At 36.0% G+C, this 14536-nt stretch overlaps 1 protein-coding gene across 3 annotated transcripts in view; it reads left to right on the forward strand.

Moving 5' to 3' along the window:
* The window catches only part of GALNT13 (polypeptide N-acetylgalactosaminyltransferase 13), a 550480-nt gene that overhangs the window by 473104 nt on the left and 62840 nt on the right, over positions 1 to 14536 (forward strand). For all 3 annotated transcript variants that reach the window (XM_043576749.1, XM_043576748.1, XM_043576751.1), the window contains exon 10: positions 12552 to 12691. In XM_043576749.1, the coding sequence (XP_043432684.1) occupies positions 12552 to 12691 (140 nt within the window). The remainder of the gene's footprint in view (positions 1 to 12551; positions 12692 to 14536) is intronic.

Below are 14536 nucleotides of genomic sequence, written 5' to 3' on the forward strand. Positions count from 1 at the left end.
TCTACTGTACTGGCAGCATGGAACCTACTTGGGATTCTCTCTCTCCTCTCTCTTTACCCTTCCCCTGCTTGTGCACACACACACTCTCTCCCTCTTTCTCTCACAAAATAAATAGACTTAAAAAAATAAAATCCCAGCTCTATATTATACTAAGTTGATCCTAGATAAAATTTAGGTTACAAAAGTGGATAGCCTACAGATGGTTCAAGCAATAAGATATATTACAGAGCTAGTTAAGTGTCCTTAATTAAAGCAAACTGAAGGAAAGACAAGTGAATCATTTAAAAAAAATATGTATACTATATGTGCTAAGAAACAAAAACAGCAAAAGCCAAAAGGAACATGGTTGGAGATACACTAAAGTTAATTTCAGATGATTATATGAAAAAAAAATATGAAGTGAAAAATTTTAAGAATGTTAGAAGATATGGCTAGGCATTTTTTACATCTTAGGATAGTAAGGGCCTTTCTAAGCATAATATAAAGGGCAGAAAACAAAGGGAAAGTTTTTTTTTTGTCTGCAAAAATAAGCACTTGAAAATTTAAATATTTGCAAGAGATGTCCCCAGTATAGAGTAAAATCTTGGTTTGTGAGCATAATTCAGTCTGGAAGTATACTTGTAATCCAATGCATGTGTATAATCAAAGCAAATAATGGAAACTCACATGATTTGTTCCAAAACCCCAAAATATTCATATAAAAATGATTACAGTATTTAATACAAAATAATAAAGGACATACAAAATATAAAGAAAAATAAACACATTAACCTGCACTTACCTTTGAAAACTTTCATGGCTGATGTGAGGGAGACGAGAGAGAGGAGGGTTATCATGTAGTATGACTTTCACTATCACTAATGGAATCATCACTATCTATTGGCTCAGTGGAATCTTTTTCTTTTCGTGCAACTTTAATAGGAACCTATCCGATGACACTTGCTTTTACTGCCTTTTGAGGATTTCACAGAAATGTGACATTGCAGTGTCATTAAAAAGATTCACCGTTTGCACCGCTACAGCCTTATTTGGTTGGTGCTTTTCTACAAAATTTTGCACTGTTTCTCACATTTTACACATATACCTAACCTCATTTGAAGTGAACGATTCCTCTTTTTCTTCTTATAAAATCTTCTCCTCCTCTCCAGATGAGATGCAGACGAGGACTTCTTATGAAACCTTGCAATTTCGGCCACTCGCCTACCTCATTTGTATTTCTATATGATTCCCTTCTTAACTTCCAATGTAATTATCTCCTTCTTACCACCTTTCTTTTCAACCTTTTTCTGCCTGAGGGACATTATATATGCTCGCACAGATGTTGACTACAGTACAGTATTAATAAACTCTTGTCATATACTGGTAATATAACTAGCAATAAGGCAGCAGAGGAAAAGGGTCTATATCTGCAGGCAGCCTGACCTAGAATGAAGCAAAGCATTCCTAAGCTACTCTTGCATGGAAAAGCAAAGGACTGTCCATGGGTGCTTTGAAGTGACAAAAAATACACTAGTGACAGTTGTGGGCACCTTCCAATGTTTTGAAAAATCAGATTTTTGCCAAACACTGTGGCCTGAGACTAAGCATTGGCATAAGGGATGATCACCCACAATCCCACAGTGAGTGAGAGAAAGAGAAGAACCACTGATTGGCTCAATTGTAATCGTGTGACATTCAGTGTTTATGAAGTGATGCAAGATACCACTCGTTTATCAAGTTAAAATTTATTAGAAACGTTTGCTCATCTTGCAGAATGCTTGCAGAACAAGTTACAGACTAATGTTTTACTGTACTTCAATTTTTTTGTGTGAGATTGTGCATGAGTGGGAGGAGGGACAGAGAGATGGAGGGAGGAAGAGAGAGAAAGAGAGAGAGAGAGCGAGAGGGAATCCCAAACAGGCTTCATACTGTCTGCATGGAGCCAGATGCAGGACTCAAACTCACAAAAGGTGAGATCATGACCTAAGCTGAAGTCAGACACTTAACTGACTGAGCCACCCGGACACCCCACCCCCCAAATATATTTATATCAGGGGTGCTTAAACATCAAAAAGTGAACACTTCTATGGAGATCTGAGAAAAGGGGAAGAATAGGCAATTCATAAAAGAAAAAATTAGCAAGGTTACCAGAAGAATTCTCACTAGTAATCAGTTTTATTTTTTTAATGTTTATTTTTGAGAGACCAAGAGAGACAGAGTGTGAGCAGGGGAGGGGGAGAGAGAGAGAGGGAGACACAGAATCTGAAGCAAGCTCTAGGCTCCAAGCTGTCAGCACAGAGCCCAACGAAGGAAGTGAGATCATGACCTGAGCAGAAGTTGGACACTTAACCCACTGAGCTACCCAGGTGCCCCTACTTTTAATTTTTTTGAGGAACCTCCATACTGTTTTCCATGGTAGCTGCAATAGTTTGTGTTCCCACCAAGAGTGCAAGAGGGTTCCTTTTTCTCCACATTGTCATCAACACTTGTAGTTTCTTCTGTTTTCGATTTTAGCCATCCTGACAAGTGTGAGGTGACATCTCATTGTGATTTGGGTTTGCCTTTTTTAAAGGCAAACCAATAAATAAAATTGAATTATTTTTTAGTGTTGATTTCCATGTCTTTGTGTCATCTTTAATTTCATCAATGTTTTATAATTTTTAGAGCACAGGTCTTTCACCTCCTTTAAGTTTATTCCTAGGTATTTTATTATATTGGGTACAATTCTAATTGGGATCCTTTTATTAATTTTTCTGCTGCTTCATTAGTAATGTACAGAAATGAAATACACTTCTGTATATTGATTTTGTATCTGCAACCTTATGAATTTATTTATCAGTTCTAGTTTTTTTTCATGGAGTCTTTCTATATATATACTATCATGTCATCTGCAAATAGTGAAAGTTTTACTTCTTCCTTACAATTTGGATGGATTTTTATTTACTTTTCTTGTCTGATTGCTATGGCCAGGATTTCTAGTGCTATGTTGAATAAAAGTGGTAAGAGTGGGCATCCTTGTCTTGTTCCTCATCTTCAGGGAAAATCTGTTTTTCACTATTATGATGTTGGCTGTGGGTTTTTCACATATGGCAATGGCTCTCTTTGCCTGTTGTGGGCAGGGTTTGGTCCCTGTGTTATTAGTGGGCCAGTCTAGGGCTACTTTGGGTTTAAGTTAGGCATTTGCCAGAGATGCAGTAGCAGTGAATTGTAGGGTGCTCTTGCTATGTTGTTTCCTGGGAAGTATTTGTTGGTCCATGGGGCCTGCAGTCAGACCAGATTTCTGCCTCCAGCCCATTGCAGAGACTGCAGTTTTACTGGAGCATGTGGTTGTCTTCCTATCTCCCCAGGGCAGGAGTTACTTTGGAGTCATGCTGACCCCTATTGGGGCTGCTTACACACTGCCAGGCTTGTGGCACCACCGTGGATGGGCTCTAGCTGAGAGCATATTGGAGAAAATAGGTCTACGGGAGAATGCAGGTACAGGGCATGGGGTGCTAGGAAAGTTTTTGCACGTCTGCTGTGGGAAGGGGCCTGGAGCTGAGGCCTGGCTGGAGGGGGCATGCTAGTTCCTGTAGGTGCCTGTGTATCTAGGCTGGGGGCCAGAGGAGAGAAATGGCACCTGCCAGATCTTTTGTTCTTGAAGAAGTCTCTCAAGGATCCCTGCCTCTCCAGCATAAGCTTTGAGATTAGTAAACAAATCTCCCTCTCATATACAACAGGCATTTTTCAACTTGTTGCTTCTACGCTATAGCCCAACCTGCTGATTTTTAAAGTTATAATTAAGCCCTCCTAATTGTAAGATCTTATGAAATTAGGCCCCTCTGGTTTTCAAAGCCAAATATTATGGGGATTGTCTTCCCTATGTGAGTTCCCTGTGGCTGGGGTGCCTGGTATGAAGGTCTGTTTCTTTCTCTTCCTGTGCCCATGGCATCCCTCCCTCCGGTGTACAGTCCCATGGGTCTATTTAGCTCCTGACCTCCTCTCCAGCCTTCCTAACCTCTTTTATGTGGCCTTTCTGTACATTTAGCTGTGGAGAGTCTGTTCTGCCAGTCTTCTCATTGTTTTCTGGGTTATAGTCACGTAGGTGTTATCTAGTTGTATCTATGGGATGAGGTGAGCTTACCATACTCCTCTTCTGCCATCTTCCCCAGAAGTCACTAGTAATCAATTTTAAATAGTAATATAATACCATTTACCTTCACATTATTTAAAAAATGGTAAATTAAAGGATAAATTAAAATAGCCAGTGTTCTGGAAGGGAAATTAGCTTCCTACACTGTAAGAAGTTATGTAAATTTGAACCTTTCTGGAAAGGTTAGTTTTATATATACATACATATAGATAGATAGATAGATAGATAGATACACACACACACACAAACATACAAATATACACACACACATATATATGTCTTGAAATCACATAATTTATCAAAATACATTGCTTCTATAAAATTATCCTAATGAAATAAAAGGCATGATAAAAATGTGCAAAGATGTTCATTGATTTTAAAGTCCAAAATTAGAAATAACTTGAATGTCCAAGTATAGGAAATGGATTAAGTTATTACTAATTCATAAAATAGAATACCACAGAGGTATTAAAAACTAAGGTATAGAAGAGTTTAGTTGATCTGAAAAGTTATCATGACATACTGTTTTAGCAAAAAATTACATTGCAAGTTAATATTACATTATACATAGTAAAGAATCATTTTTTGTAAGAAATGTATCTTACAGTTATACATAAATAGAAATCTAGAAAAATCAATACCATAAGGTAAATATAGCCATATTACAATTGATTTTTATTTTACTTTTCATATTTATTAATGTTTTAGAATTATCTGCAATGAATATATTTCAAATAACTACAAGAAGCTTTTTTTAAATTTTTAAATGTTTTTATATTATTTTTGACAGAGTGACAGACTGTGAGCAGAGAAAGGGTAAAGAGAGAGAGAGATACAGAATCTGAAGCAGGCTCCAGGCTCTGAGCTGTCAGCACAGAGCCCGACATGGTGCTCAAACTCACAAACCACCAGATCATGTCCTGAGCTGAAGTTGGGCGCTTAGCCCACTGAGCCACCCAGGTGCCCCTGTAAGAGGTTTTAAAAAGACCAATATATAAATTGTGTGCAAACTTTTCCTTACTGCTGGGGGATAAACAAATTCATGCAAGTAGATCATGGTATTTTTTAAAAATCTGTTTAATGTTTATTCATTTTTTGAGAGAAAGAGAGAGGGTGAGCGAGGAGGGGCAGAGAGTGAGGGAGACACAGATCCAAAGCAGGGTCCAGGCTCTGAGCTGTCAGAACAGACCCTGATATGGGTCTCGAACCCACGAATCACGAGATCATGACCTGAGCTGAAGTTAGACATTTAACCTACTGAACCATCCAGGTGCCCCTAGATCACTGGTATTTTTATTGGCTCCATATCTCCTTTGCATTTTCCATAGAATATGGAGAAGATGACTACATAATCTGGCTGTTCTAGTGTTCTAAACACTGCCTTGAACATCCTTACTTGGATTTTTTTTTTCCTACCATAGATTTTATAGTCCATTTGCCTTAACTGATACTAAATTGACCTTTATTTTTAAAGGTCATTGCAAAGATCCACTTTTCTTATTTCCCATATTCTCCTTGATCTGGGAGTAAGCAGTTGAAAATGAGGTTTTTATTACCAAATTGAACTGAAGTTTGAGGCAATTACCTAGAAAATGTAGCCTCAAGACCTGCCCAAACTATTGACTATGGAATCAGACAGACTTAAATAAATTGAGAAGTTGTCTTTTATTTGCAGCTTCTATGTGATATATCTCTCAGTAGAAGCTATAATCATTGCACAATTCATTATCTCATTTTTATTCCATTAAAATAAAATTGCAGTAATAATAGGAAATAATAAATTCAACAGATAATCACTATATATTATTAGCTGGCATGTGCCATCAGCCTGTTAATGTAATTCTACCCAGTAACTTCCTAGTGAGTGGTTATGAGCCTGGGTAATTTGTGTGTATATCAAGAACAGATAAAAATTAAAATGATGACTTAAAAGAATAGTTTTCAGTTAAAAAAATTTGAAATATAGTATTTAAATACTCTAGAATATGATAATCTCTAAGTGGCTTAAAAATGATTTTTAGGGGTGCCTGGGTGGCTTAGTTGGTTAAGCGACCAACTCTTGGTTTTGGCCTAGGTCATGATCTCACAGTTCCTGAGTTTAAGCCCCACATCTGGCTCTGTGCTGACAGCGCAGAGACTGTTTAGAATTCTCTCTCTCCCTCTCTCTCTGCTTCTCCCCTGCTTGTGTTCACTCTCTCAAAATAAGTAAATAAATATTTAAAAAATGATTTTTTATTATGAATACTTTTGAGGAGAAAGAAATTCAGATCTTCATCCATAAAGCTCCTGATAAAGTTTCAAAGTAAATAAGAAAATAAAAAAGAAAAAAGAAGGTGATTTTCTATTAATAAGGAATTTTGAAAGTATATTAAAAAATTGAGTTGAAACTATGTATAATGGTCTACTATAATATACAAGTATATTATTAATATGATATCATTGTACATAAAAAACACTGATTAGCTGCATAGTTCTAAGTGTGCTTAAGGAAAAACTAGATTTTTTTAAAAGTTTTTTTTCCTCTCCTTTAGTAGCAAAAGGAATGTGCTGTTTTTTATTTTTCTGTTTTTTGTTTCACATTTGTTTTATTTAGTTATAATGACAATAAAAACATTTATATATATTTAAATTTATCTGTATTTTATTAACATTTTTCCATATTCTCATATAGTCCTAATTGTTTCAATATATGTATTTTGATAATTAGATATACATACCATTGATCTACTTACATATTCCTGATTGAAGGAAATAATTTCCCCTTCTCTCCACATTAAGCTGTGCTGCAATATATATTCTTGCATATAAAACTCTAAGCTTTGGCCTATAATCAGGCCATTCTGTCATCAGGTACCTTGATTATAGGGAACCAGAACTATAGGCTTATTAGCCATCTACTAAGGAAGAACTTAACTGAGATTATTGATCTTCAGTTTATTATCAATTTAAAAATTTAAAGCATGATTGGTCTACATATCTAAATTTAATACTACCTTGAAATAGATTTTAAAATGATGAACAAAGGACAGGTTATTAAAGGATAACAAAACTGTACTTGTTATTTACCTATTAATCACACTTCCAAATCATGAGTTGATAAAAATAATCTTTTTAACTTATTATGAAGCTTTATCTAATTGTCAGAGCTTTCCCAGTGTCTCTGCAAGTCTCACTGACTTACTTTAAAAACTTGAAATTTTTATAAGCTGCCTTTGAAAAAAATAATAGCATATTAAGATGAATTCTATTACAACATTCCTCCCTCACACTAGTGTATTTTTGTCACACCATGTATCACCTTCGAATGTATTACTGTTTATGTCTCTCTCCTCTAGAATGTAAACTCCATAGAGGAAGATATTTTTAATTTGTTTTGTTCATTGATATATCCCAAGTGTCTAGAAAATGTACCTTGTATATAGTTGGGACACAATAAATATCTGCAGACTTAATCTTGGCTTGGCCTCTGTTCTTTATTTTTGTCTTTTTTTCACTTTCTTTTTCTATCTATGTGTTTATTTCACTCCTGTATTTATGTCACTGTCTTAGGCATTCTCTATATGGTAGCCTCAGAAATTCCAGGCTTAAATCATCTTTACAGCTAGCAATTCCAGAGGAAATAGAACTTCAACTTCATAATAGTCCTAGAAAATTCTCAGAGTATATATTTTTATTAGGCTGGCTGGTTCATAGGTCCATTCCTGAGCCAATCATCATGATGGGTTATATGTAAGATGGAAAAATGGAAAGCCTTGATTGTCTTGGGTGTTACTTGGATTTGGCCTGAACAACAACAGCATCTCCTGGGAGCCTATTAGATATGCAGATTCTCAGGCCTCATTCAGACCAACTGAATCAGAATCTGCATTTAAACAAGATTCCCTGGTGATATCCCTTTAGTTTATGTACCCAGTTGGAGCTGGAAAGATGGGAAGAGCGCTGTGGTTATCAATTCACACAAACTGAAAGTGAGAGAGGAGTGATTGCTCAAAGAGAATTTGAATGCCCTTATCAGAAGGCAGAATGGATGTCAGGCATGCAGAAACAAGAGATATCCATTAAAATATACAATATGTATTCAGTAATTATTATATACCAATAATGTATACTATACTACATACTGTGCTCTTTTCATATATTACATAGTATTCACAACATCGCACGAGACATTATCAGATAGGATACCCTGGGCTTCAAGAGATTAAGTAATTTATACAAAATTTTTATTGGGGATATAATAAGAGAGTTTAATACAATGTCAATTAGTTTAAGTACCCTGGAGAATGATTAAACAGAATAGAGGATAGAGCAATGATGCAGGATGATGGGAGGGAGCGATCCATTTAGGTAGGAAGATCAAAATGACTCTGAGGAAGTGAAGTCTTAGCAGACACTTCAGTGTACTGAAGGACAACTCATGGAGGGTCCTGATTAATACCATACCAGACAGGAAAAAGGACAAGTAGAAGCTGTGAGTTGGGAAAGAACTTGGCATGTTTGAAGAAAAGGAAAGAATAATACAAAAAAGCCATTGTGGCTACAGTGAAGTGAATGCAGATGGTTAGGTAATAGAGATAATCAAGATTCATTTCATGAAGGATCTTAGGCAATGGCTGGGATATTGTCAATTATTCTTAGCACAATGAAAAAAAATCATTGGAAACTTTGGGGCAGGATAGTGACATGACTTTATATTTCAATTGTATTGTCCAGGGAGTAGGCAATAGTGAATAAAGGATAGATGGAGAATTGTAGATGCCCGGGGGACTATTTAGGAGCCTGTTTCAATGCTGGTTCAGGCAAGAGATGAGAGATTGTGCAACCAGGATGGCAAAGGGGATTTTTGAGGGGCTGAGGACATATTTTGAGGGTAGAACAAATAGGAATTGCTAATGAGCTGAATATGTGTGTGTATGAGTTAAAGATAATTACTCTTATGTTTTTGCCCTGAGAAAATGGGTGGACATTTGTGGTAGTTGCTGAAAGGAGAACCCTGGAGATGAATGAAGCTGGAAAATCAAGAGGACTATTTTGGACATATCAAATTTGGGATGCCTATTTAGATCCCAGTGAAATTGCTAGGTAAACAATTGGATAAAGTACTTTAGAGAGGTTTGGGTTGTAGATAAGAGTTTGGGAAACAAGTGGAGAATGAGTAAGCAGAATAGAGGATAGAGCAATGACCCAGGATGATGGGAGGGGGGGATCAATTCAAGCCATGGAACTGGATAATTCAGGCTCCACTTCACAGTCTCTCATTGACACAGGCTAATAAAGGCCTTACCATCTTGTAGCCGTACCCACTGTGGTACAAGACCTCCTTAGCCCCTGTGATAGATGAAAAAAGAGCCAGAGGGTGTCACACCTGGTCTTCTGTCTTTAGGACAAGAAGTGACATTTATCCCTTTCCCCTAATAGCTTATTGCCCAGGACTAGTCAATACCCTTGCCTAATAACTGCAAGGGCTGGAAATGTGGAAAAATACCTGAATGTTGGGTGACCACTGCTGTCTCTCACATATCACTTTTTTTAGGGCTCAATGAATAGTTGTTTTTATTTTTAGTTTTATTTTATTCCCAGTATAGTTAACATAGTGTTATATTGGTTTCAGGTGTATATATAGTGATTCAACAATTCCAGACATCACCCAGTGCTCATCATGAAAAACGTACTCCTTGATCCCCATCACCTATTTCACCCACTCCCCATTAATCTCCCTTCTGGTAACCATCAGTTTGTTCTCTATAGTTAAGAGTCTGTTTCATGGTTTGTCTTTCTCTTTTTTTCTTTGCTCATTTGGTTTCTTAAATTCCACATATGAGATACATCATATGGTATTTGTTTTTCTCTGACTTATTTTGCCTAGCATTATACTCTCTAGCTCAATCCATGTCATTGCAAATGGCAGGATTTCATTCTGTTTCATGGCTGAATAATATTATATATTCTTCTCTATATATTCATCTATTGATGGACACTTGGCTGCTTTCATAATTTGGCTATTGGAAATAATGCTGCTATAAAAAAGAGGTGTATGTACCCTCCTAGTATTTTCATATTCTTTGGGTGGATACCCAGTAGTGTGATTAGTAGATTGTAAGGTAGTTCTATTTTTAATTTTTTGAGGAACCTCCATACTGTTTTCCACAATGGGTGCACCAGTTTGCATTCCCACCAACAGTGTAAGAGGGTTCCTTTTTCTCCACATCCTTGCCAACACTTTTGTTTCTTGTGTTTTTGACACTTGCGATACCTCATTGTAATGTTGATTTGGATCTCCCTGATGATAAATGACAATGAACATCTTTTCATGTCTGTTGGTCATCTGCAGGCCTTTGGAGAACTCTGTTCATGTCTTATGCCTGTTTTTTAATTGGATTGTTTCTTGGCTATTGAGTTGTATAAGTTCTTTATGTATTTTGGATACTGACCCTCATAGTATCTGATTTCTATGTGGGTAAAAACAGAGGGAAAAAGCCATCCACACCAAAATATTAACATAAGCCCATAGTATTTTGGTACATTTCTAACAGTAATTTAAAGTAATTATCTAGGACTAAGACAAACCCATGTTGTAGTGGCAATGCCAAGGGGTGGCTTAGAGGTGGTAAGGTGAGAAGGTTTTAGCTTCTTCTAATAGCATCTGTCATTTTCCACCAACCAAATCTTTGCCAAATCTGATGTGGGCAATTAACATTTTCTCTTATCTAATGTAAAACATATGTAAATGAATCTTCAAACTCCTTTTTAATCAGAAAACTGCTCATAAATGCCTTCTAGGAAAGAGGTGCCTGGGTGGCTCAGTTGGTTAAGTATCTGACTTTGTCTAAGGCCATGATCTCATGGTTCGTGAGTTTGAGTCCTGTGTGGGCTCTGTTCTGGCAGCCCAGAGCCTGGAGCCTTCTCTTGATTCTGTGTCTCCCTTTCTTTCTGCCCTCCCCCACTCTATATATAGCATCTCTATATATGATTTTCAAGAGTGTTTATTAGGTCATGCAATTCATGTAGTAGTTAATACAAAGAGAAATTCTTGTAGTGATCTGTTTTGTAAATGTTTTCCAGCCTCTTTTTTTAAAGGTTACACTCCAGATTGGAAGTTCTGAATAGAATTATTTTGAAAGCAAATATTTAGGTTTTAAAAGCCCAAAGACCTTATTGTTTTCCATCCAAACACCAGCTAGAAAAATCAATATTGTCTTTTAAAAGGAAATGGTTTGGCTGCTTAAGCGCCATTAGAATGCTTTCTAACAACACTAAGGCATTTAATTTTGGAAAAACAAAAATTCTGAAGAATGTTTGAAGAACACTGGGGGAAGGGGGAAACTAACAGGTAATGAACTTCAAATTCATTACAGTGACTCAAATAATGACATTAGTTACAGATATTTGGATGGTCTAAACAATTATTCATTATTTTATAGGATTGTTAGGTTTTGCTGCTTAATTGGGACAGTATATACCAAGTACTGGGCCCTTTGGGTGTGTGTGTGTGTGTGTGTGTGTGCGCGCACACGTGCGTACCCAAGTCTGGTTGCTTATTCATCTCAAAGGAAACAGGTTAAACAGAGACCTTTTCAAAGTAATCTAAGAAATGTAATCTTCTCATCATTATTTCATTCAAATCATTTTTAATATTGATAGTAATGAACAAATAATACCACCATGATTTCTTTTTATGTAAAAGTCAGTAGCATTGTTGGTTTTAATTCTCAGTTGGAAAGCATCTTTTATGACCATCAATGGAAATATTCGTTTTAATTTCATATATTATACTGTTACATGAAGTGAAATTAAGCATTTTAAATGTACATATGTGAGTATAAGTCATTTGTTTATGTTAACCTCTTATCTATTTACTAACTTATCCAAGAATTCAAGCTGGCTTACATTAATTAATAAAATAATACAGGAAAAAAATAAAGAAAAAATCAGGTCTATGGCAGACTGAGATAGAGTAAAATTTCTAGAAGAGAGAAAGAACACACAAGTGTTCATTGTGAGGATCATATTTATATAAATTTATCATGAAATCTATGGTGGTGAGTAAAAGACACTAGGAAAATATGAGGATTGGAATTTTTAATAAAGAGAAGCAGCTACATTATCACACGGCTCAGTTAAGCTTTAATTATGAGATGCTAAATTAATACCAATTTACACTTATTTGATTAATTATTCAATCTAAGAAGTGTAAGTACTTGGTAATAAATATTTGCGTTTGAAAAGCCATAACCAAAGGAAAATCTGTTTTTGATACCTATTTCATGTACTAATTTGTTGCTAGTAAGAAAATCAGTTTAGTAGCAGCTGCAAATGCACTTGAATTTGATGGAATTGTAATTATAGAGGGAGAAAAAAAAACTGATAGCAAAGTAAACAGAGTGAAACAGTACTAAAACGAAAATAGAACTGATTTGCCTGTTTCTCTGAAAAATTCCAGGTGTTGTCAAAGTGGATTATGGAGATGTGTCAGTCAGAAAAACACTAAGAGAAAATCTGAAGTGTAAGCCCTTTTCTTGGTACCTTGAAAACATCTATCCGGACTCCCAGATCCCAAGACGTTATTACTCACTTGGTGAGGTATGAATTATTTATTTTGGTTAAGTTATAAATATATTTTGCAAATGGAGCAATTTCTAAGGAACTCAATGTTTTTTTATGTTATGAATAAAATGGTTTAAGCGTTTTTAAATAGATCTATTTTAAGTAAATTCTCAAGTCACTTATAGTCTCAAAGACTGTAAAGGTCTTTATCACTGAGATTTGCAAAAGTAAGGGATAGTTTAAGACTAGTATTTTCTTGTTTATTTACCAACAGGTCAGAAACTTTTTGGTCATATGGATCTTCCACTCTTATAATTTCTTGTGAACGCTAAGAGCTTTGGTTTAAGTGGGATAAAATCTATATTTAATGTATTGAAACTAAACCTGATAATTTTAAAACTTACTTATTAATCCATTAAAAATAATGTTTTCTGGGGGCACCTGCGTGGCTCAGTCGGTTAAGCATCCGACTTCAGCTCAGGTCATGATCTCACAATTTATGGGTTCGAGCCCCATCAGGCTCTGTGCTGACAGCTCAGAGTCTGGAGCCTGCTTTGGATTCTGTGTCTCCCTCTGTCTCTCTGACCCTTCCCCACTCGTGCTCACATGCGCTCGCTCACTCACTCTCAAATAAACATTGAAAATTTCTTTTAAAAAAATCATGTTGGGGCGCCTGGGTGGCGTAGTCGGTTAAGCGTCTGACTTCAGCCAGGTCACGATCTCGCGGTCGGTGAGTTCAAGCCCCCCGTCGGGCTCTGGGTCGATGGCTCAGAGGCTGGAGCCTGTTTCCGATTCTGTGTCTCCCTCTCTCTCTGCCCCTCCCCCGTTCATGCTCTGTCTCTCTCTGTCCCAAAAATAAATAAACGTTGAAAAAAAAATTTTTTTTTTAAATCATGTTATCTGGGGACACCTGGGTAGCTCAGTTGGTAAGCATCTGACTCTTGATCTCAAGGTCATGAGTTCAAGCTCTACATTGGGCTCCATTCTGGGCATGGAATCTACTTAAAAAAAAAAATGGATGATGATGATGATATCCATTACATGCTAATATAAGTAATATGTTTTAAAAAATATATTTTCCAAAGCAAAATCAAATAGTAAGATTAGCATCAGTTATATTTTTGTAAATTGCATTACTGTCTGGCCTAATAGAAGTTAACTGGAGTCATCTGTTTTGGTACTCAGTCTACTGTAATATCACACATCGTGTAGCCTCTGAGCGTCTCCTTGTACATCCATGAGGAGTAATATCTCAGTGTAATTTAAATCGTGTTGACTGTGTAGGCTCACTGAAAACCACTGACCCTATGCCGTTGTTTTCTAAAATGTCTATTATCTTTAGAAATACGTAGTTGGTTTCATTATGACTATATAAACATATATTCAGTGTCTCAAACTTAAAACCCATTCCTTTATGAATTATATGTTCCAAATTTGTAATTTTCCACTTAATAGGGATTAGATTTGAGAATCATAACTAATTTAATACTGGCTGTAATTAAATAATTTTGACAGCAATGATGCAATGCACTTGGAAAATAATTATTAATTAGGTCTGTCCTTAGGTTAAAATTGCCATTTTCTTGGATAATAGAATATCTGAAATGTATAGAATATAATCTAGCACTTTTTTGGTTGATTTGCTGAAAATAAAAATCTGTAACTTTAATCTATAAATGTAATTTATTTATGATTAAGTAGAAAATGATTGAAGAAAAAAAACACTGAAACTGGGTGGACCCCTACCCGAATTGGTTTTTAAAGGCTGTTTTTCTTTGCCACATCCCGGCACTATTTGTCAAATCTCCTCTTCCTGGTTACCCACGTAAATATCTCTTTATAGAATCTTTCAGTTTACATCTATTCAACCTTAATCTGGAT

The sequence above is a fragment of the Prionailurus bengalensis genome, chromosome C1, assembly GCF_016509475.1.
Source record: "Prionailurus bengalensis isolate Pbe53 chromosome C1, Fcat_Pben_1.1_paternal_pri, whole genome shotgun sequence".
In the NCBI taxonomy this organism is placed as follows: Eukaryota; Metazoa; Chordata; class Mammalia; order Carnivora; family Felidae; genus Prionailurus; species Prionailurus bengalensis.